This window comes from Leptodactylus fuscus, chromosome 7 (genome assembly GCF_031893055.1).
Source record: "Leptodactylus fuscus isolate aLepFus1 chromosome 7, aLepFus1.hap2, whole genome shotgun sequence".
NCBI lineage: Eukaryota > Metazoa > Chordata > Amphibia > Anura > Leptodactylidae > Leptodactylus > Leptodactylus fuscus.
Window position 1 is genome coordinate 4787763 of NC_134271.1, and position 23778 is coordinate 4811540.

At 44.8% G+C, this 23778-nt stretch overlaps 1 protein-coding gene across 1 annotated transcript; it reads right to left on the reverse strand.

Annotated features, from left to right (window-relative positions):
* Positions 1-363: 363 nt before the first annotated feature.
* SLC5A12 (solute carrier family 5 member 12) lies at positions 364-18028 on the reverse strand. The gene is made up of 15 exons (XM_075283597.1): positions 17543-18028; positions 16091-16156; positions 14014-14065; positions 11573-11640; positions 11293-11447; positions 10070-10210; positions 7642-7771; positions 6832-6920; positions 6199-6311; positions 5733-5800; positions 5412-5498; positions 4626-4816; positions 4090-4193; positions 3424-3557; positions 364-1581 (listed from the first exon to the last, which is right to left on the reverse strand). The coding sequence occupies exons 1-15, from the start codon at positions 17897-17899 to the stop codon at positions 1426-1428; spliced, it is 1911 nt and encodes a 636-aa protein (XP_075139698.1). The 5' UTR covers positions 17900-18028; the 3' UTR covers positions 364-1425.
* Between the last annotated feature and the right edge of the window lie 5750 nt (positions 18029-23778).

Here is a 23778-nt window from a genome sequence, read left to right on the forward strand (position 1 = left end):
GTCCCCCGTCCTGATCACTTTGGGTTCCAGTGATCGGACTCTTGTCCCCTCCTGTGGATAGGGGATAAGTGTCCATAATGGCACAACCCCTTTAAGACTGTCTGGGGGCATTATACTGTGGGAGGGGCATAAAGGGGGAAGTCTACTGTATGGGGGTATAAGAGGACATTAGAGTGTGACTCTTCTACGCTTAGAGGGGACCTTAGTAGTCAGACTGCTGATCATGTGACCCAGTTACCTATAATGAAAGGCTTCGTGATGTCTGGATCTATAAGTATTATGTCCAAATCTATAAGATGTGTCAGTATCATGTGCAGTGCAGTGACTCTCAGTAATACGGACGCCTCATAATAAATCCACAGCTGATAGTTTAGAGGTTTTATTTAAATAAAATAGTCGACATAGAACATAAACGATATACCAGGGCTGGCTTCATACGTACATGGTTGGCCCTTGAAATATGAACCATACGTCAGCCGTATCCTCCAGACTCCACACTGAGCAAGGACCAGGACTCAGGGCATTGTCGGCGTCCCTGCCTCTCTGCAGGACTACAATCCAGTACTGAGAACATGGCTACCAACCTGATACTGATGGCCAACACTAACAATAAGGCCATCAATATCTGATCCGGAAAAGCCATTTAACATTCAACAAAATATTGAAATGGTCACTAACCTTTCACACATCTCAGTCTCGTTTAATAGATCATGTGATTCTGGACTGATATGTAATGCACTTTATTTAGATATGTTGCTGTTTTCTGCCTGTAAAACTTCTCTGAAGTTCCTGCCACTAGGTGTCTCCATTCTTGCTAATTTGCTGTTCGCTCCCTGTTACTAGGGAAATTCCATCTTTAGAAAGCTGACGTTTCAAGATCTCCTTTCAAGAGAGGTTTCAAGATCTCCTATATTATGTTCCCCCAGGCTCTCTGTTCTGTGCTATTGTACAGTTACTTCTAGCAGAATTTCATGTAAAGAAACCAGTAGTAGTAATAATGGATAGGGAATGAGAAGACTGCTCTGTATTGTAGGTTTCCTGCCTCAGAGAGAAATGCAAAATGTGTTGCAGCCCTAATGGAGCTACTAGCAGCAGAAAATACTGATATATATTCCACATATGAAGGCTTATACATCCAGAGAATAGACTGCCCGGGAAGAACATAGGATTTGTATTGAGATGGGCTGAGATCGGAGGTTTTGCGATTTTATTCTATCCAAAGTCCGATATACATAGATTCAGTACCATATTCTGTCCAATGTCCAATATTACATTATGAAGCACATGATGAATAAAAAAGGATAAATACTATACAGCGAAAGCGCACGATATAATACCGCGGTGTCGCCTGAGGACACCCTGAGACCGGGATGTCCAATGACTGCGGCATTATGTGAGCTGGTGCTGTAATAACCAATAATTTATCTACATCCGACATTCTTTATCTAGATCTGTGTTAGTATAGGATTTCTCATCGGCATTATAACCGGGTGGCGGTTTCTGGAGGGAGGAGTTATCGTACGAGTTTTCTTTCTCTTGGACTGGAGTCATCTTAATATCTTTCTCTAAAGTAGCCTCGTCCTGTAAGAAAGGAAAACACCAAGGAAAGGGCTTAAAAATACATATCTCAATGTGAATGGATATAGGAGTTCCCAGCTTGAAGGAATATACCGACATTGGGCATGAGTCTAGGTCCTCGCTTGCCTGCTCACACCTTAGAGCCCCCCCAGTGGCGTAACTAGGAATGGCGGGACCCCGTCGCTAACTTTTGACATGCCCCCCCTCCCCGATCGACACTGACGCCAAAGACCTCGATAGACCCCCTCCTACACATTCCTGCGCGCTTTATTATGACCCATAGTGGCCCCTGCACACAGTATTATGTCCCATAGTGGCCCCTGCACACAGTATTATGTCCCATAGTGACCCCTGCACACAGTATTATCCCCCATAGTGGCCCCTGCACACAGTATTATCCCCCATAGTGGCCCCTGCACACAGTATTATCCCCCATAGTGACCCCTGCACACAGTATTATGTCCCATAGTGGCCCCTGCACACAGTATTATGTCCCATAGTGGCCCCTGCACACAGTATTATGTCCCATAGTGACCCCTGCACACAGTATTATGCCCCATAGTGGTCCCTTCACACAGTATTATGTCCCATAGTGGCCCCTGCACACAGTATTATGCCCCATAGTGGTCCCTGCACACAGTATTATGCCCCATAGTGTCCCCTGCACACAGTATTATGCCCCATAGTGGTCCCTGCACACAGTATTATGTCCCATAGTGGCCCCTGCACACAGTATTATGTCCCATAGTGGCTCCTGTACACAGTATTATGTCCCATAGTGGCCCCTGCACACAGTATTATACCCCATAGTGGCCCCTGCACACAGTATTATGTCCCATAGTGGCCCCTGCACACAGTATTATGTCCCATAGTGGCCCCTGCAAACAGTATTATGCCCCATAGCGGCCCCTGCACACAGTATTATGTCCCATAGTGGCCCCTGCACACAGTATTATGTCCCATAGTGGCCCCTGCACACAGTATTATGTCCCATAGTGGCCCCTGCAAACAGTATTATGCCCCATAGCGGCCCCTGCACACAGTATTATGTCCCATAGTGGCCCCTGCACACAGTATTATGCCCCATAGTGGTCCCTGCACACATTATTATGTCCCATAGTGGCCCCTGCACACAGTATTATACCCCATAGTGTCCCCTGCACACAGTATTATGTCCCATAGTGGCCCCTGTACACAGTATTATGTCCCCATAGTGGCCCCTGTACACAATATTATGTCCCATAGTGGCCCCTGCACACAGTATTATGTCCCATAGTGGCCCCTGCACACAGTATTATGTCCCATAGTGGCCCCTGCACACAGTATTATGTCCCATAGTGACCCCTGCGCACAGTATTATGTCCCCATAGTGGCCCCTGTACACAATATTATGTCCCATAGTGGCCCCTGCACACAGTATTATGTCCCATAGTGGCCCCTGCACAAAGTATTATGTATTATGCTTTAAGGATAGGACTGTAAAGGTGGATAACCCCTTTAACTTGACTCTTTCAATGGCTTTTAGTGTGTTCTGTGATGTTATGTCGCAACAAGATATCAGTATGAAATGTTGCTACATCTGTATTATATTATATTAGCCAGATATCAGTCTCCAATGTCTTATATGGTTCACAAATATTCTTATTCCAGCTTTAGGTATAATGGACATCACAGCCCACCCAAGAACTTCTTCATCTCAAGTCCAAACCAATCAGTTTGAAACGATCAATCATCTTTTATAGTCTTTAGATCTCCCCCATTGGCCGCCATGGCCATCAGAGCAAATCACTCAGATCTGTATTGTCGCCTTGTATGATGGTAATGCTGTTCTATATCATCACTTACCAGCTCTTCATCATCTACTTCATCATGGGGAACGCCGCACCAGCACTTCTTCTTGTACTTATCTGACCAGAAGCAGACCAGATTGCAGACTGGTCTGATAAATAGCGGTTTAATATTCTTTCCATGCTCATGACCTGAAGGATGAATACAAGACATGATTTTAATATAGAATTTTATTACTATATAACTTCTTCCCTCTACGAATCTCTGCATTAGGGCTTGTTTAGTTTGCAAGTATTGTATAGCTCAGATGTTGCAAGCTTCATTCCTTCATTCACTGGCCACATAACAGACACTGATGCTGGGGAGTTGGTTTTGTCTTTTGACCTAACACCAATACACAGTCTGTATGATTTGCTCCCTCTCCCAGGCCGGGTGCAAATCCCACATTATAGACGGCAGAGAGTGAGCGCAATGTACTGATACAATGTTACATTTACAGAATGTCAGAAGCAGCAGCACAACCCGTTATACAAAGGCATAGCACATAGTCTACATCTGGAGGACGAGTTGGATGTTGCTTTATTTTGCAATTAGGAAGCAAATGAAAATTTTAAAAAAGAATCAGGACAAAGGTGTCCATGGCCTATAAAGCAATTAACACTATCAGGTCTGATGATCTGGTCTACGGACATGGAGATATTAGTAGAAATGGAATTTACCAACCTGTTATAAAACTGATCAATAGCCCCGAGATGATGCAGCCGAGACAGCCCACAGCGCTATAGTAGAGGTAAGATAAGCTGTACCAGTTGTCTGCCAACAGTGACCTGATGGAAAGAAAGAATGTTACAAAAAATTGACACTAAAAAAAAATTCGTTGAGAAGAGTCGAAACCCTAAATGTCTCTAAAGCAGCTCTGACCTCGATATGATCTGCATGACATAGTGAGTATTGTTCCATACACTCTACATTGTATCACTTATCCAATGCTGTATTATAGGCCATACTATTCTACTGGTTATTAAGGGAAACAGTCAGCAAGCTTGTCGGAGACACATCTGGAATAGTTTACATTGTGCAGGACTATTACATCTCCTAGACTTTGACCAACCCAGGGATGGAGTGGGAGACTTCTCTTATAATGGCTGCAGTATTATGAATACAGCTCTGAAGTGTTATGAAAGCCTCAGCTCAGGATGAGTAATACAATGTATTGATGTAGTGGCTCTATTGTTTGTAGATACAGTTTGTGAGTTTACCTCTCCGGTAGGACGGTGGTCGTCAGGGTTGTAGGTAGAATTGTGGCATTAAATGTCTCATTAAGCAATGTACACTCATCTGTCCTTAGAGTTAGTGGAAGCGTCTTGGATGGTGGAGCCGGGTATATGAATCCTCCAATGGCAACCCAAAAAGCCAAGGTGACTCCTGTCAAGAAACCCCCGAGAGCACCCTGGAAGGTACAGAGATCGTAAGAAACCAAAGGCAGAGGAGATAGACTTGTGGACCCCACGGTGCTCTGCTAAGTTAGGCATGAGGACAGAGGGGACCAGTATATATATATATATATATATATATATATATATATATATATATTAGGCTTATCTGGTGCAGGGAATGTGTGGCTAAGCTTTGTTCCCTGTATAGACCCTTAGCCTGCTGTTTAAGGGGCACTCCATGCTACAGAAGTAGGCTGCGGTTATAGGGCATGGTCTGCAATACACTGGCTGGCTGGGGTTGGAGGGGGTTCTCCACAATATACACATGGTGTGACCTTTTTCATGTATTTAATAGAAGCGTCCCCTGTACATGGCTGCCAGTGGCCTCACACTAGGTGAAAATTTACTTCTTGGCTTGGAATATATCAGAATCAATCCCTGGATCAATGACACAATATCAAAAAGTTCATCAAGAATTGTAAAGTAACGAGTCAATTCTATCACATTACAGCTGTCGTGAACATTGTGCAGCTGAACTAAGCCCCATGGATATGGCAGTGAGAGCCAAGACAATGTGAACTGTAACGGATACATCATGGCGCTCCTTACCTTCCAGTTGGTCCAGGGGAACAAAATGCCCAAAGTGAATAATCCCAACATGGGGCCTCCACCCATTCCATGGATACTAAGGGCAGCCTGTGAAGGGAAAGCAATGCAAGGACAGTCACATATAGGTCTGTAGCAGTCAATTCCAGGGTACGGACCCATGTTATATAAGGACTGGGCAGAATACGTGTAATGTATATGATATATAAGGACAGGGCAGATAAGCAGAGAGTATAATAACAATGATTTGCTTTATGCCCCGTTATTGATATACAAAATAAATCTATAAGAGATAGAACCCACAGCAAATACAATCTTACTGACCTGAACGACTCCGCCCATCAGTGACGCAACCACCGCCATTACAGTGCATAGAATACCAAACAGGACACCTGAAACATTGTAAAGGAGACGATACAAATGACAAAGGATTACAAAGGGTTATTATTTTATTTGCACAAGTTATTTCCTATTTGCAACCACTTTTGTTTTATTGCTTCAATGTATCTAAAATAAATAATAAGACAACAAACAGGGATTCATTTAACACTATTCCAACTACAGCTCCAGTGCAGATCCAGATCCATTTTTGAAATGATGTTTGCAAAATTGCCTTACTTTGGATTATTTTTAAGAAATATCAGACACAAGTGTAACTATAGCCCTTAAAAATCCCCTCTAGCTTCTTATACTCCATGGAAGTTGATATTGTTAAACCCGCGCCCAAAACCTGCGCAAGTGAATCGCGCTTATAACAAAACGCTTTAATTTTCTGACAGTCCATACGTACATAAGCCTTTGCTAATCCACGTGCTCTTCCTGTCTGATATATCCTTGAAAAAGTTCTTAACAAAATCTTCAAAGGTGACAGTAGCGAGAGCATTGATGCTGGCGGCCACGGTGCTGCGATACAGTATCAAATATCAAAGACATGTCACACATTGGCTAGAAAATGAGAATTATAAAAATGATGATATCACTGATCAGATTCATTTGCCTTAGGGAGTATTCACATGTTACAACTTGCCCATGATTTTTACTAAAGATTTTACAGAAATCGCAGATAAAACATGTTCGGAACGTGGGAATAGACAATAACTGGTCAAAAAAACCTCTTTTACATTTGGACTAATATTAATCCAGCATAGTTATGGCCCCTGCTTGCGATGACAGAGATAACTTCCTCCAGCTAAGGAGTGAGCTCCCCCTAGTGGTGGCCGCGAGCGGGCATAATCCTTTATAAATCAAAGCTAGTTTTGCTACAGTAACCTCTAGGTCTTGTGTTCTACGTATAGTCTGTATTTATATAGTCTGTATATACTACATATAGTACTGTAATTGACCAGTCATACAATATTATACATTGTTTAAGCATTAATATATAATGTATATTATGTATACCATTAATACTCTGGCTCGTTACCTTAATGTCCCACTGAAGGCGCATGCTACAAAGAGTCCGGGAAGTCCTGGCATTTTTGAGAATATATTCATAACGAAATAAGGCATCATCTAGAAAACGACTATGAGTCAGAATCCGATAGTAATCTATATATAATAAATATAATGTGCACCGAGATATGTCATAATATATCTATACATGACGCAGAGCTGAGCTAGGACAGTAACAAATCCCTTATTCCCTTTGTCATATCTCTTTAGACCCCTCAGCAGAGGCACAGGGTAGGTGAGTAAATATAGAAAACAGACTTACTCACCTCTCCTAGACATCAGGTGTGGGTCCCCATCCTATTCGAGCTTGTCTCCTGATTCATGTCAGCGGCCCTAGGAATCAAAAACCACATGGGGTGCACTGACAGCAAACAGCACCATAATGTCAGCACGCCAAACGTGATGGCTGAGCACCAACCATAGGCCTTAACGGCCCCCCAGGGCTGCTGATCAGTCAATCAGGATACTGGAGGCTTGAAGAGGATGGGGAACGGCACCAGACTCTATGATGGAGCCCAGGAGAGGTGAGTATGGTTGCTTGCTTATACTCCTCCCGTGGATCTCCACTTGTCAGACTTGAACGCACAAGACAAGATTATTATTCTGGTGGCCCAGCCTTGAACATCCCTAGAAATAGAAAAAAGGTTCACTTCCAATTTGGGTGTCTTCTGCTGGACCATTGGTCTCTTAGGGCCTGGCCCATCAGAGGATCCTCTGCTTCTCTGACACTGATACAAACCCAGAACAGAACTCAGAGTCCCGGATTCTGCCGATCACCTACCTGATCAGGAGCTTTAATAAATCCTGCAGTCCAAGGGTCACATCCCTGAAAGTGCGCGTACATGACCAAACCCGAGAACACGGAACACGTCAAGATTATCCAGAGACCAACCAAATTAAGATAAAGGGCTCTGTAAGAAGAACATTAAGATTTACTATTAAGAAGAATACTATTAGTTTTGTAAATTTTGGCCACAAAGTCCTTACAGAAGGTAGCCCAAGAGTGAGACTTTGAGAAAGGGTTATAAAGGGTTTAGTCCCAAGACCATATATACCCTATGTACAGAGTCTACTGGGACCCCCACCGATCCATCAGATTAGGGGTTGCTTGTACCCTTGTCTTAATAAAGTGATGGCCAGGCAAGTCTGCTGTCTCCATTTACTTCTATGGTACTGCCAGAGAGAGACAAGTACAGTGTTCTGTTGAATTGAATGGAAAGTCTGACGACTGTCACGCCATTGAGACGGGGTATATGGGATTCCTGTTCTTTTGAATGTGGTTGGTCATTTCCCTATTCTGTGCAGAAGGAATAAGTTGTCTTTGTGGGTAAATTCCTTTAATTGTGTAATAGTTTAATAAGGACTGGGCACTTGTAGGCCCTGAGGATGGATATTTAAACCCTCTTCCTCCTCGTCCAGGTGCCTGCTATTTAGCTGCACCCATTGTGACTTCCATCACCTGGTGGACTTCGACTTGGACCCGTTCATTTGTCTGATTCAACTTCCTGGTTTTGCCTGACTTTTAAGTCCATGTGACCGTGTGGCAGGCATTGGTGAAGGCGTTCGGGGTTTGGGATCTCTCTCAGCTAGTAGACTATCGTCTATGGTTTGCATCAACAATAGGGTTGATATCTTTAGACCGGCTGGTTGGATATGGATAAAGAAAATACCAAAATGCTCAGGGTGACAGCGCCGATGAGAAGATGGACGTCATTAGGCTTTTAAGACCTGATTTCAGATACTCTGTAAGGCGAAACACTACTGTAGACACTGACGTGATAGGTAATCATTATCAGAACACTGTAGAAACTACAGATCTCACAATGATAATAAATGAGCAGTAGATAACCGGGGACCGTAAAACATTTATGGTCCAATTGATCTCATAGATACCATGCTATATAGGCAAGTCAAACTTATTTCCAGGAAGACGTAGCTTGTGCGAGTGTTATCACGTTATTTAGAAAGAATTTGAGAGGAAAGTCCATGTCAGATACAGATGCGTCTTCCCTTACCTTCTCTCTTACCTGGACTTGCCCAGATATGTATGTCAGGAGATGATGAGATTTTCAAGATAACATGATGTAGTGACGTGCTATATGTGTCTACTGAATGTGCTGCCGCCCTGAGATTGTGTCGAGGGTTTTCCTAGCATGCCACAATATTGCACTGAACTAATTTCATCAGATATCGGAGTCCTTAACCAAATTGTTGCTGCAACGCAGCTGTGCTGGGCCCTAAAGAGGTCAACTAAAGTCTCCACGGCTATACATGGCTGTGTAGGATTTTGACCACATCATGGACTCGCAGCTGCCAAAAAATGGCCGATAGGTGGGACACCGCCCTAATATATGATCTAGGGGTCATATCATTGCTGTAGTGGAACCCTATAGGATGTTGGAGATATCCTCTCTTCCAGTGACAATTTTTATATAGAAGTCGAGGTTTAATAGAATGAAGCAATTGTCTTTTACAGAGAGGAACAGTCTCTCAAAGGTTGCAGAGTAGGAAAGTACATTGGAATGGGAATGATGGTCCAGTTTGATGGTGATGTCTCCTGCCATGTAGAAGTTATAGCAGTAAATGATCACAGCTTTTCTTCAGGGGTTTTAGACCTGCAGTGACTCCCTAAGACCTACCCAATGGTGTCAGGTCTATCTTGTCGCTTGGGATCAAACACTATGGATAGATGCCAACCAATAGAAGTCTTGATGTTCCTGGCATCAGTCTCTGCTACCTTATACTCCTTACCATGACAGTAAAGTCTCGCTCACATGTACGCAAGACTGTGCTGTTACCCAACACAATCTCAGCACGGTCAAGCCAGTAAGGACTGTCCCTTATATAGTATCTGCTACCAAGTCCACTTCCCGAATCCATACATTCCATCAACTGGAATGGCTCACTGCATAGTTCACCACCAATCGTAGCATCTGGGTGCAGATTTCTCCAGCACCATGTTGGGTGGGTATGACTGTTGCACTAGAGAACGACCACTGCCATACAACATAATGATCTGAAGAGCAAAGTAGAACACTCCAGGTGTCTTGAGGACCTGCACAGGAGGGACCATATGACCAGGTCCTGCCGCATGTTCCACTATGCAAAAACACTTCAATCTATACAGGGTACATTGTGCCGCCATCCTGGAACATATTTAGATATAAAACATTCTAAAGATTTTCAGTGAATGAAATAGTTGAACTTACAGTTTTGCATGTTTCTCCGACTTGCAGGAAATGCACCTCTGTATTGTGGACTGGTTGACTCCATAGATTCCCAACCATGTAAATGTTCCACCGACTGCAATTGTCCAAAATGTATGTCTTCTTAAAGGGTCCACATCGAAGCTTTAGAAACAGATATATAATATATGTGTTACAATCATTAACAAGACCTGTACGGTACAGATCGTATATGTTTTATACTCAGTACTGTGCAAAAGTTTCAGGCAGGTAGGGAAAAAATGCTGCAAAGTAAGGATGTTGTACATGCCGGCCAAACTATTATTATCTGGTTTAGATACTTTTTGCTACTTATTAGATAAGGAGCTGTAAACAAGTGCGGCTTAAAATGTGGCAAAATTGTATCCTGAAGGATTAGCTACAAAATCCCAGGGCGCTTAAAGAGTGTGGGGATTGTATCTGCAATATCCTAAAGTTATTGAGGAGTATAGGGATTGTATCCCCAACATCCCAGGATGAATGAAGTGTATAGGGATTGTATCCACAACATCTCAGGGTGCTTAAGGAGTATAGGGATTGTATCCACAACATTTCAGGGTGCTTGAGGAGTGTAGGGATTGTATCCACAACATCTCAGGGTGCTTGAGGAGCAAAGGGATTGTATCCCCAACATCTCAGGGTGTTGGAGGAGTATAGGGATTGTATCCCCAACATCTCAGGATGAATGAAGTGTATAAGGATTGTATCCCCAACATCCCAGGGTGCTTGAGGAGTATAGGGATTGTTCCCCAACATCTCAGGGTGTTGGAGGAGTATAGGGATTTTATCCACAACATCTCAGGGTGCTTGAGAAGTATAGGGATTGTATCCCCAACATTTCAGGGTGCTTGAGGAGTATAGGGATTGTTCCCCAACATCTCAGGGTGTTGGAGGAGTATAGGGATTTTATCCACAACATCTCAGGGTGCTTGAGAAGTATAGGGATTGTATCCCCAACATCTCAGGGTGCTGGAGGAGTATAGGGATTGTATCCACAACATCTCAGGGTGCTGGAGGAGTATAGGGATTGTATCCACGACATCCCAGGGTAAATGAAGTGTATAGGGATTTTATCCACAACATCCCAGGGTAAATAAAGTGTATAGGGATTGTAACCACAACATCCCAGGGTAAATGAAGTGTATAGGGATTTTAACCCTGACACTGCTTACAAATAACAATACAGATGATTCTTATAGAATAATTACTCGGCAATATCCAGACGTGATCCATTTATAGCCGTCTCCCACACTTTGCTTGGCCCTCCATTCTGAATTGTTCCTTCAATGAGAACAGACAAAAAGCCGACAACCATAACCACCATCTGGAAGGCGTCTGTCCACACCACGGCCTTCAGTCCTCCCTAGGAATAACATGAAACATGTTTTAATCCATCTCCACTACAGTAAGTGATAATCTACTACTAATATGACTGGGAGAGTTACAAATAACTTTTTCCAGTGTTACATTGCTGCAATGACAACGTACCAAGGTGCAATAGAAAGTGCAAACTATACCAGTGGCGAATACAGAGCCCCAGAGGTCGAATCCGGTCACTGTAAAATACAAAGATAAGTAATAAGAAGAAGCAGAAGAATCATTTCCAGTTAAAAGTTCCCATCGCAACAAGTCAACAGAAACCTCCTCATGGTGCGGGATCACTCCCCTAAATCCCTAAATATCATGGTTGCTTCCCCTTTTCTCCACCATTTGGTTTGTTCCATCCTCTTGTACAGGGCTCATAGTAATGTTGGTCAATGCTATTTGGACTCCAATATTCCTCCAGAGACAAGTTGGTTCTTTGATATGACTATGGCCAATGTTTGGCTTAGAATCTAGAATATCTCACTACCTTTCCCATGTACAGTCCACATAACTTATAGAGAATGACATCATTAACAACGGGAATCGTCGTCTATATCGTACGTTATTTGTTTACTTGCAATGTTACCAAAAGGGTCATTGACTTGGATGCCATAAACATGACCCAACATCCAATATCCAGCTGTAAAGGTTGCGATTGATGTGTTACAATGTATACTTTATATTATGGGTTGCATTTAGGATCTTCGTCATTTTAGCACCTACACTTGTGTTTTATGGATTTACAACATCTGCCTAGTGAGATATTCCTCATCGAGTGATTTACGTCTGATGGCTTACAGCCTTACATGACATTTGCAATGTTTGTGTCTTATGGTAGTAGGTTCACACGTAGGAATTTGGAGAGGTTTTTGAGGTGGTCTTCCGACTCGGATTCCTCAGGCCCTGCAGAACTCGTGGCGGGATACCGAAGAAAAGCTTCAGTTTTCTGCCGTGGGTTTGCGCACTGATTATACAATGGGATTCATTTGTGTGAGGCCGATTCGTCAGTAGGATCCTCAGCAAGATTGATCAGAGCTTCGGCTTTCTCAAAAAGTCTCTGTCACTGCCTCCCGCAAAAGTGTCCATCGCTGCCTCCCATTACTTCTGGAGATTTGAAGGAATGACCCATGAAGACAGAATAGACTGACCCATACCGGGATCCCACTATTTTTGGCATAAAATGCAGTCAAAATGCCATAAATGTTTACCAGGTGACACCATTGCCTATATGGTTTCACTAGATTAAAATTGCTGCTAGTAGGGATTAAAGGGGACCTTCCACCACCTCCACCCATTCCCATAATTAGCACCTATTAATAGTCGCCAATCCACTGATTCTGAATCCACTGAATTTTCTCTCTAGTCCCCACCATTCCTGAGCAACAAGCACAGGTAGTTTTAGTGTCTAAGCTCTGTAATGTCAGGTGGGCGGGGTCATTCAGAGCTCCAAGCAGAGGCAGCCAGTGTCAAAGCTCAGAATCACACCCCCTTGTCTGCTCCAGCCTGACCCCGCCCTCCTGACAGTACAGAGACTAAATAATATATCAGACTTCAAAACTAACTGCATTGATTGCTCAGGAATGGAGGGGGCTAGAGGAAGAATTCCAAGTATGCCAGAATCAATGGCTATTAACTGATAGACAAACAGGTCCTATTTAAACCAGTGCTTTATAAAGGGATGTTTTAGTAGAGCGCCCCCCTACACTCCCTCAGACATCATTTGTGGTCCGGGCTATTCAGCATTCCAGATATGGATACATTGGAGCAGAAAAATAGAATAAATCTACATGATTGACTACGAATCCGGAATGTGATCGCATCGAATCCATCACATGTCTCCAGAAGTGAGAAGGTATTTGTCTCTGAACACATGGCCTGGAATAAGAGGAGCAATTATAGCCGTGATTTATGATTGTGATGAAGACGAGAGCCATTGATTCTAGAAGCAGCTGATGGTGCGGGCGCAGGTCGGGATCCCATATGTAGCCGCTTGGAGGGAGCTAATTAGGAATAATGATCACTCCTAAATTTTACCTTCTGGCAGACAGCTTGTAACAGGGCGCTATTAATCTTACACGGGTGACACCTTCTCTTTACTGAAAATGAACCATTTTTTAAGTTTTCACTTACAGAGGACCTCGCGCCTCTTATGACACGTTCATTGGAGCAGATACTTGGGTTCCCACAAATGACCCTGTTGGATCAACTTTTTTGCATAATTCTGCATTGTTATTCATCCTAGAATTATACCAATAAATTGACAACTGGGCGTGACTGCTCCAATTGTCAAAGGGCTGTGTTCTGATTCCCTATATAGTCTGACAATGTTGCAATTGCCAGACTGTGTCTTTATGTGTGTATACACCCATACATTAGGCCTGTGGATCAGCTATTAGGATGCCTGCCTCTCATACTCAAGGTTCTGGGTATAAGACCCAGGACAGGATGAATAAAATAGAATAATATCTTTAAATAGATGAGGTTTCCCCCAGCAGTGACAGGTAGGGAGAAGAACAGAACAGGATAGTGAGATTGCATTACACAAAGTTCATAGGTCATCTTACCCTGATTCAAAGCCAACGCCGGTGCATAGACAACTACTCCGGTGTAAAGGATCTGTAAATGAAAATGGCAATTTAGTCTTTAATTTGGACACGATAAGCCCAGTAAGTAACACAGCAAAGAGGCCCATTGCTATTGAGCTGGTTACCGATGTCATCAACTATGGTTTAGTATTGGGCCCACTATGGTATGATCGGTGGATTAGTGGGCCAAATCTTGACAACTGTTGAGCGCCTTGATAACCCATCCTGAAGGCATCCTTTCCTCGGAGTATACCGACCATACAGACAGACCGAGGGACTGTTATGGGGTCATGGGAAGAAGGGGCCCAGTCTTAATTGGTCTTGTCCTTTCTGTTACTTTGCAGGGCTCCCCACTTCAAAGAGAAAACCAGCCAAATGGGTCATAGAAAGAAGATCAGAGGGGGAATTCTTTGTCTTGGGTGAAGGACCCAGGCTGACATTAGCTATGGGGCTCCCACTCTTCTGTGTAGGTCGCTGCCTTTCCTGATTGCACAGTATCGCCATGACTATATTCCCTGTCTCATCCCCCAGCATAGCTAATATACTGTCTGGACCCATAGAGAGGAGGTATTTTACTGTAACTGGTGCCACTTGGCCGACTCCATTATGGGGCATTGCGGCTGACTCTGTAATGGGACACTCTGGCAGTCATTATGAGTTATGGTAACGATATCTTATGGGGAACTTTCTCTCTTAAGCATTCACTTTGGTTTGCGCCAATGAAGACATTGTAACTTTATGATGACACTGGACAGCAATGCTTAAGGAGCACTTTAAGGGTCACTCTTCTTAGTTGGCCAGTTCACATGGCAACAAGTGAAGAGGGATTTGTGGTGGGCTTCTGCTTCACTTTCCAGCCCTTGACTTTCCTCTGTGGCTTTCACATACTGATGAGCTTCAGAGGAATGAACCCGATCCACAGAGTGTCTCACACGGAATCTACGGAATCCACAACAAGATCAAGAAGGAAACTTATTTTCTTTCTGGCTTCCTGCTTCGGTTTCTTCCCCCCATTAAACCCAATGAGAGGCAGATTCAGGATGGAATTGGACACTGAATTTAAGGCAGAATCTGCCCCAAAATCAGAACCAAATTCTCTGACACTCTGACACTTATGGGGGGCCAGAGTTTTTTTGGAAGCGCAATAGAGTCATCGTACACTGTGATCCCCATGACTGGCATTATTATAGGAGCGTTGTAGCTGGTGCAGTTATGGAGCATGTGGGGCTGTCTCTTTTAGAAGGAACACTTCTACTGCCACCAATGTCTCAAAGAAATCAGGTGCACCCCCCACTGCTCCCCCACTGGACCCCCACTACTCCTCCCACTGGACGCCCCACTGCTTCCCCCACTGGACCCCCCACTGCTCCCCCACTGAACCCCCCACTGCTCCCCCCACTGGACCCCCCACTACTCCTCCCACTGGACCCCCCACTGCTTCCCCCACTGGACCCCCCACTACTCCCCCCACTGGACCTCCCACTACTCCTCCCACTGGACCCCCCACTGCTCCCCCCACTGGACCCCCCACTGCTCCCCCCACTGGACCAACCACTGCTCCCCCCTCTGGACCCCCCACTGCTCCCCCCTCTGGACCTCCCACTACTCCTCCCACTGGACCCCCCACTGCTCCCCCCACTGGACCCCCCACTGCTCCCCCCACTGGACCTCCCACTACTCCTCCCACTGGACCCCCCACTGCTCCCCTCACTGGACCCCACACTGCTCCCCCCACTGGACCCCCCACTGCTCCCCCCACTGGACCCCCCACTGCTCCCCCCACTGAACCTCCCACTACTCCTCCCACTGGACCCCCCACTGCTCCCCTCACTGGACCCCCCACTGCTCCCCCCACTGGACCCCCCACTGCTCCCCCCACTGGACCCCCCACTGCTCCCCCCTCTGGACCCCCCACTACTCCCCCCTCTGGACCCCCCACTACTCCTCTCACTGGACCCCCCACTGCTCCCCCCACTGCACCATAGGTATCTCAGAATTTTCCACAATGTATCCCTTGACTTGTTTTAGCTTTGGATCTCTATTTGCAGCTTCTTACCGTTTGTATAATGTACATAATTGTTGCTGCATAACGGACGACTCTGTTAAATCGCAGTTCCAGATACTGTATCAGAAAGAAAAAGAAAGCATTAGAATACAAAGTTATTAGAATAAATTGGCGCTACTCTGATCACAAATGTACGAACCAGCAATCTCCTGTTTCTACTCGTTTGGAAAACCACAATTTATTTAGCAAAATTGAAAGATTCCGCAGTAACTATCGAAATAAAATGTCAAGATTTTCCACCAGCGACAGAAGGATCTGGTCTTTGTTTTGCGCTCCTTGCCCTTGTCAAGAACCTTGAGTCAATTCTCCATCGCCCCAGCTTGTCAACCTCGCAGGTCCTCTATAGTGTGTGTGTGGGGGGGGTCTTGCAAAGTTTCTTACACCGAAAGGGATGGAACCAACCGTAGCAGGACACGTCTTGTACAAGAGCCCAAGAAATATTGATGCAAAAGTTGGGTTTTCTTCTTCCATAGAAGAACTAAGGTTTCATGTTTAAACACAGTTTTGTCAGTATCCATCTAAAGGAACATTCTTCGATGGAAACTTTAGACATTATGGGTGACACTAATTGACACCCGTGACACATAGGATCCCATATTAATAAAATGTACGCCATGCCATGTACATTTTAGTAGCTTGTTCTCTATGGGGTAGGACATAGCTGATGTATACCATCCGATAAAGACCAAAAGGACACTCCTGTTGGTATAATGGACGTCTAAGACGCCATTTAACATATGCTGCAATGGGGGGCCACAGACTTAGAGAAGGTTCTCACTTACTAAACTTATCCAATATACATTTCTGATCACTTGAAACCAACCACTCCATTCACTCCTATGGTTCTGGTGGAGTCTTGTACTTGCCTATCTCCCTCAGTCCAATAGAAGTGAATGGAGCAGTGTTCAGGCATTGTTGGGGTCCCAGCAGTCAGACCCCCAATAGTCAGACATATCTGGGAATAATTGTTGTCCCCTTTAAAAATCCCTTTAAATGACATATGGTGTGTGAATAATGGTCATTAACCTTTTAGTGCCCTGAAAAATATAATGATACACATGAAATACAATGATACTAATGTTAGACAGTTACATAGTTACATAGTAGATGAGGTTGGATGGTGACATCAGTCCATCAAGTCCAACTTATAACCTTACAATCCCCTACACTGTTGATCCATTATAATGAATGGAGTCTAAGTCTAGATTCACATGCCGGTAGGTGAAAACGGTCAAGAAAAACGTTCATTTTGCAATTTCAGTGCATGCAAAAATCTGCAAAAATGGACAAAAATAGTGCATGGCCTATATTTATCCTATGGATAGCCCCCATTCTTAGACGCGACCATCACTCGGACCATTTAGGGTAAAGCAGATGTGAGCTCAGCCTTAGAGGACTGACAAGGTGACGTAACGTTCAGATAGGCTAATACAAGTCACTGACCTCGTATGTACTGGTGATCCCGGATCTGTAGAAGACCGGTATAAAAAGTTCTGCAGAAAAAACTATAACAAAGGTATAGGAGATATAAAAGAATAAATAGTAAGCTCCGAAGCGAACGACTTCCGATGGCGTCCCCAAAACTGTGATGGCAGACATGAAACTAGCGGTCAAGGACAGCGCCACCGGTCCGCAGGTCATCTGTCGCCCACCGACCAAAAATTCACTTGATGTTTTCTTCTTCCTCTCTTTAATTGCAAAGAAGACCCCGATCCCGGCGGAGATGGCCAACAAGGCCGCGAACACCACATAGTCCCAGACCACGAAACCTGAAAACTCTGGTTTTACGAATTGTGACATCTTTGGCGCGTCTTTCCTTTAAGTCGATGCAGGTGAATTATCTAAACTTCATCCATGAAGGAAACACAGAAATCAATAAGGAGTCGTCTCCGAGGTGAAAATGAGAAATTAAAGAGTGTGAAGAGATAGGAGCCGCGGCTCAGAGCGAAGAGAGGCAACGGCGACTTATCTGGGTATAAATTGTGTCCTGATAAGTTGTCAGGAAGGCAAAGGGCTGCGCGGCCACCAATGGTATCGCTTAATGACCTGATAACACTCTTGTCGAATCGGTCGTTTTATTGGGTTAAACATTACTTAGACAAACATACAGTATAGAGTCCTTTTATGGGTGCTCTGGAGTCGTAAAACCGGGGCTGAATTGCACCAAAATAAAAAAGAAAGTCTAAGAGTGTTCGCTTGAAAGATTTTGCATCTGATTTTATGCCCCCAAAATCAGCTGCGAGTTATGGCCGGAACCTGCAGGCGGCAGAGATGGAAGAGTCTTTTATCTGATGCTTAAAAAAGAAAAGTTCCCTGATCAGTCTTGCTGCAGATTCGGCTACGGAATCCTCAGGTCAAGGCTCAGGACGATTGCAACATTGTAACCGAGCGAGCAAAGCCGTATAACTGCAGGATCAGACTGCAAAGGGATTGTTTGTTGACTGTTACCATGGAGATACATAGATAATGCAGAGGGGCTGCAGACACAACCCATAAGAATCGCAGAATTTGGTTTATTATAAAAAAAAAAAAATAAAGTATGTATAAAAAATGTAATTCAATGGGTTTTGTTAGTTTAAAAGTTAAAAGGGTCCTCCGGAAGTTCAATATTGTTGCCCTATTCTTTGGCAATTTGTCAGTATTTAATAAGGGGGAGGGGGTCTGGTCTGACACCTGGGAACCCTCACAGATCAGCTGTTTAATGGGATTCTATCATTTGAACTCAATTTTTTTCTGCGTATCACGTCGGAAAAGCCTTAAGAAAGTCTATTCTTCTCCTACCTTTAGATGTCTTCTCTGCGCCGCCGTTCAGTTAAAATCCCGTTTTTCACCGGTATGCAAATGAGTTCTCTCGCAGCACTGGGGGCGTCCACAATGCTGCCAGAGAACTCTCCAGCACCGCCCCCATCTTTTTCAGGAATGGGCTCTCTTCGCTACTTCTTCAAGGGGTTGGCTTCAGTGCTGTTTTAGTGCTAGGGCCCGCCCCCAGTGCTGCGAGAGAACTCATTTGCATACTGACGAAAACCGGGATTTATACCGAACGGTGGCAAGGAGAAGACATGTAAAGGTAGGAGAAGAATAGCCTTTCTTAAGGCTATTCCTAAGTGATAGGCAAACATTTTTTTAGTTTAAATGATAGGATCCCTTTAATGAACTTGTAGCATTTGCAAGAGTGTTGCACTCTCTTCACTAAATACCTACTGCAGCACCAAATATAACAAAAAAATACCTGTCCCCGGTGTTCCAGTGTCCCCCCCCCAGAGCTGTCTTGTCCAGTAGCCTCAGGATGTATATCCTGGACAAACCCTTTAAGCAGCTGATCCCAGGTCCCAAGCACTGTAGAGTTTCTGCAAACGTCTCATCATTCTGTATAATGTCACATTGTAACAGGACGCTATTGACCATAATTAGGTGCGGTGTTGCAATGCGACAATTCTGTCTTCTTCTGTACGACACAATGTATCTTTATCATGTTGCAGTCCAGTTCCTGGGGGGCTCACAGTCCTTCTGACACTTAAGAAGTCACTGGTATTATAATGGCCACATGTTAGGTGGGAGCGCAGGGTCAGATTTTGGGGTCCAGGAGCTTCTGAAAATAATGATTAAATGGGTTGTCCCAAGATAAACTGAGTCATTGGATAAGTAATAAGTATATGTATAGTGGGGTCCAAATTCTGGAACCCCCATATTCCCCTTCATGAATGAAGCTGCCGTTGAGCATGCTCACTGCCACACCATTCATCCTTATTACACAGTCCCATAGAGTTCAATGGAGTGCAGGGTCAACAGCAGAACAATTTTTGGGAGGGGGGGGGGGGGGCACAGGACGCCTGTTCTCATGATCGGTTGTAGTCCCAGTGATCTGCTCACCACTCATCACACCTCACCTACACTGTGCACCGCCCCTTTAATGAGGACTATTCACCTCCCTGTAAGTGACTTCACCACTGACTATTGAGTAGCTGCCAGTATTGGCAGTGACGTCCATCGCGGCTATGACCAGAGGTTGCACTTACGTACAGTTACTCAACCCACAATCTTAGCGACTGATTTCCTCAGAATTTTTTTGGCAACGTTCTAGGATTTCAGTTCCAGCAGAGAGATTAGAATGACGTCCAGATGTCTTATGCTTCATTTCCTGAACAAGTGTCAATTTGTTCTTTTAATACAATGAAGAAAATCCCAGAAGGCTTTATATGAAGAATCGGATAAGGCCACAAGGTCTGCCATGGCTTGTATGAAAATAGGAAATCTTTGGGGTCCCACCTGTCATGTGGCCTGGGTATGGTGTATGGAGGGTCTAGATCAGGAGAACAATGTGACATATGGCCTGGGTATGGTGTATGGAGGGTCTAGATCAGGAGAACAATGTGACATATGGCCTGGGTATGGAGTATGGAGGGTCTAGATCAGGAGAACAATGTGACATATGGCCTGGGTATGGTGTATGGAGGGTCTAGATCAGGAGAACAATGTGACATATGGCCTGGGTATGGTGTATGGAGGGTCTAGATCAGGAGAACAATGTGACATATGGCCTGGGTATGGTGTATGGAGGGTCTAGATCAGGAGAACAATGTGACATATGGCCTGGGTATGGTGTATGGAGGGTCTAGATCAGGAGAACAATGTGATATATGGCCTGGGTATGGAGTATGGAGGGTCTAGATCAGGAGAACAATGTGACATATGGCCTGGGTATGGTGTATGGAGAGTCTAGATCAGGAGAACAATGTGACATATGGCCTGGGTATGGTGTATGGAGGGTCTAGATCAGGAGAACAATGTGACATATGGCCTGGGTATTGTGTATGGAGGGTCTAGATCAGGAGAACAATGTGACATATGGCCTGGGTATGGAGTATGGAGGGTCTAGATCAGGAGAACAATGTGACATATGGCCTGGGTATGGAGTATGGAGGGTCTAGATCAGGAGAACAATGTGACATATGGCCTGGGTATGGTGTATGGAGGGTCTAGATCAGGAGAACAATGTGATATATGGCTTGGGTATGGTGTATGGAGGGTCTAGATCAGGAGAACAATGTGACATATGGCCTGGGTATGGTGTATGGAGGGTCTAGATCAGGAGAACAATGTGACATATGGCCTGGGTATGGTGTATGGAGGGTCTAGATCAGGAGAACAATGGACATATGGCCTGGGTAGGGTGTATGGAGAGTCTAGATCAGGAGAACAATGTGATATATGGCTTGGGTATGGTGTATGGAGGGTCTAGATCAGGAGAACAATGGACATATGGCCTGGGTATGGTGTATGGAGGGTCTAGATCAGGAGAACAATGGACATATGGCCTGGGTATGGTGTATGGAGGGTCTAGATCAGGAGAACAATGGACATATGGCCTGGGTATGGTGTATGGAGGGTCTAGATCAGGAGAACAATGTGATATATGGCCTGGGTATGGTGTATGGAGGGTCTAGATCAGGAGAACAATGTGACATATGGCCTGGGTATGGTGTATGGAGGGTCTAGATCAGGAGAACAATGTGACATATGGCCTGGGTATGGAGTATGGAGGGTCTAGATCAGGAGAACAATGTGACATATGGCCTGGGTATGGAGTATGGAGGGTCTAGATCAGGAGAACAATGTGACATATGGCCTGGGTATGGTGTATGGAGGGTCTAGATCAGGAGAACAATGGACATATGGCCTGGGTAGGGTGTATGGAGGGTCTAGATCAGGAGAACAATGTGACATATGGCCTGGGTATGGTGTATGGAGGGTCTAGATCAGGAGAACAATGTGACATATGGCCTGGGTATGGTGTATGGAGGGTCTAGATCAGGAGAACAATGTGACATATGGCCTGGGTATGGTGTATGGAGGGTCTAGATCAGGAGAACAATGTGACATATGGCCTGGGTATGGTGTATGGAGGGTCTAGATCAGGAGAACAATGTGACATATGGCCTGGGTATGGTGTATGGAGGGTCTAGATCAGGAGAACAATGTGATATATGGCCTGGGTATGGAGTATGGAGGGTCTAGATCAGGAGAACAATGTGACATATGGCCTGGGTATGGTGTATGGAGGGTCTAGATCAGGAGAACAATGTGACATATGGCCTGGGTATGGTGTATGGAGGGTCTAGATCAGGAGAACAATGTGACATATGGCCTGGGTATTGTGTATGGAGGGTCTAGATCAGGAGAACAATGTGACATATGGCCTGGGTATGGAGTATGGAGGGTCTAGATCAGGAGAACAATGTGACATATGGCCTGGGTATGGAGTATGGAGGGTCTAGATCAGGAGAACAATGTGACATATGGCCTGGGTATGGTGTATGGAGGGTCTAGATCAGGAGAACAATGTGATATATGGCTTGGGTATGGTGTATGGAGGGTCTAGATCAGGAGAACAATGTGACATATGGCCTGGGTATGGTGTATGGAGGGTCTAGATCAGGAGAACAATGTGACATATGGCCTGGGTATGGTGTATGGAGGGTCTAGATCAGGAGAACAATGTGACATATGGCCTGGGTATGGTGTATGGAGGGTCTAGATCAGGAGAACAATGTGACATATGGCCTGGGTATGGTGTATGGAGGGTCTAGATCAGGAGAACAATGTGACATATGGCCTGGGTATGGTGTATGGAGGGTCTAGATCAGGAGAACAATGTGACATATGGCCTGGGTATGGAGTATGGAGGGTCTAGATCAGGAGAACAATGTGACATATGGCCTGGGTATGGAGTATGGAGGGTCTAGATCAGGAGAACAATGTGACATATGGCCTGGGTATGGTGTATGGAGGGTCTAGATCAGGAGAACAATGTGATATATGGCTTGGGTATGGTGTATGGAGGGTCTAGATCAGGAGAACAATGTGACATATGGCCTGGGTATGGTGTATGGAGGGTCTAGATCAGGAGAACAATGTGACATATGGCCTGGGTATGGTGTATGGAGGGTCTAGATCAGGAGAACAATGGACATATGGCCTGGGTAGGGTGTATGGAGAGTCTAGATCAGGAGAACAATGTGATATATGGCTTGGGTATGGTGTATGGAGGGTCTAGATCAGGAGAACAATGGACATATGGCCTGGGTATGGTGTATGGAGGGTCTAGATCAGGAGAACAATGGACATATGGCCTGGGTATGGTGTATGGAGGGTCTAGATCAGGAGAACAATGGACATATGGCCTGGGTATGGTGTATGGAGGGTCTAGATCAGGAGAACAATGTGACATATGGCCTGGGTATGGTGTATGGAGGGTCTAGATCAGGAGAACAATGTGATATATGGCCTGGGTATGGTGTATGGAGGGTCTAGATCAGGAGAACAATGTGACATATGGCCTGGGTATGGTGTATGGAGGGTCTAGATCAGGAGAACAATGGACATATGGCCTGGGTATGGTGTATGGAGAGTCTAGATCAGGAGAACAATGTGATATATGGCTTGGGTATGGTGTATGGAGGGTCTAGATCAGGAGAACAATGTGACATATGGTCTGGATATGGTGTATGGAGGGTCTAGATCAGGAGAACAATGGACATATGGCCTGGGTATGGTGTATGGAGGGTCTAGATCAGGAGAACAATGTGACATATGGCCTGGGTATGGTGTATGGAGGGTCTAGATCAGGAGAACAATGTGACATATGGCTTGGGTATGGTGTATGCAGGGTCTAGATCAGG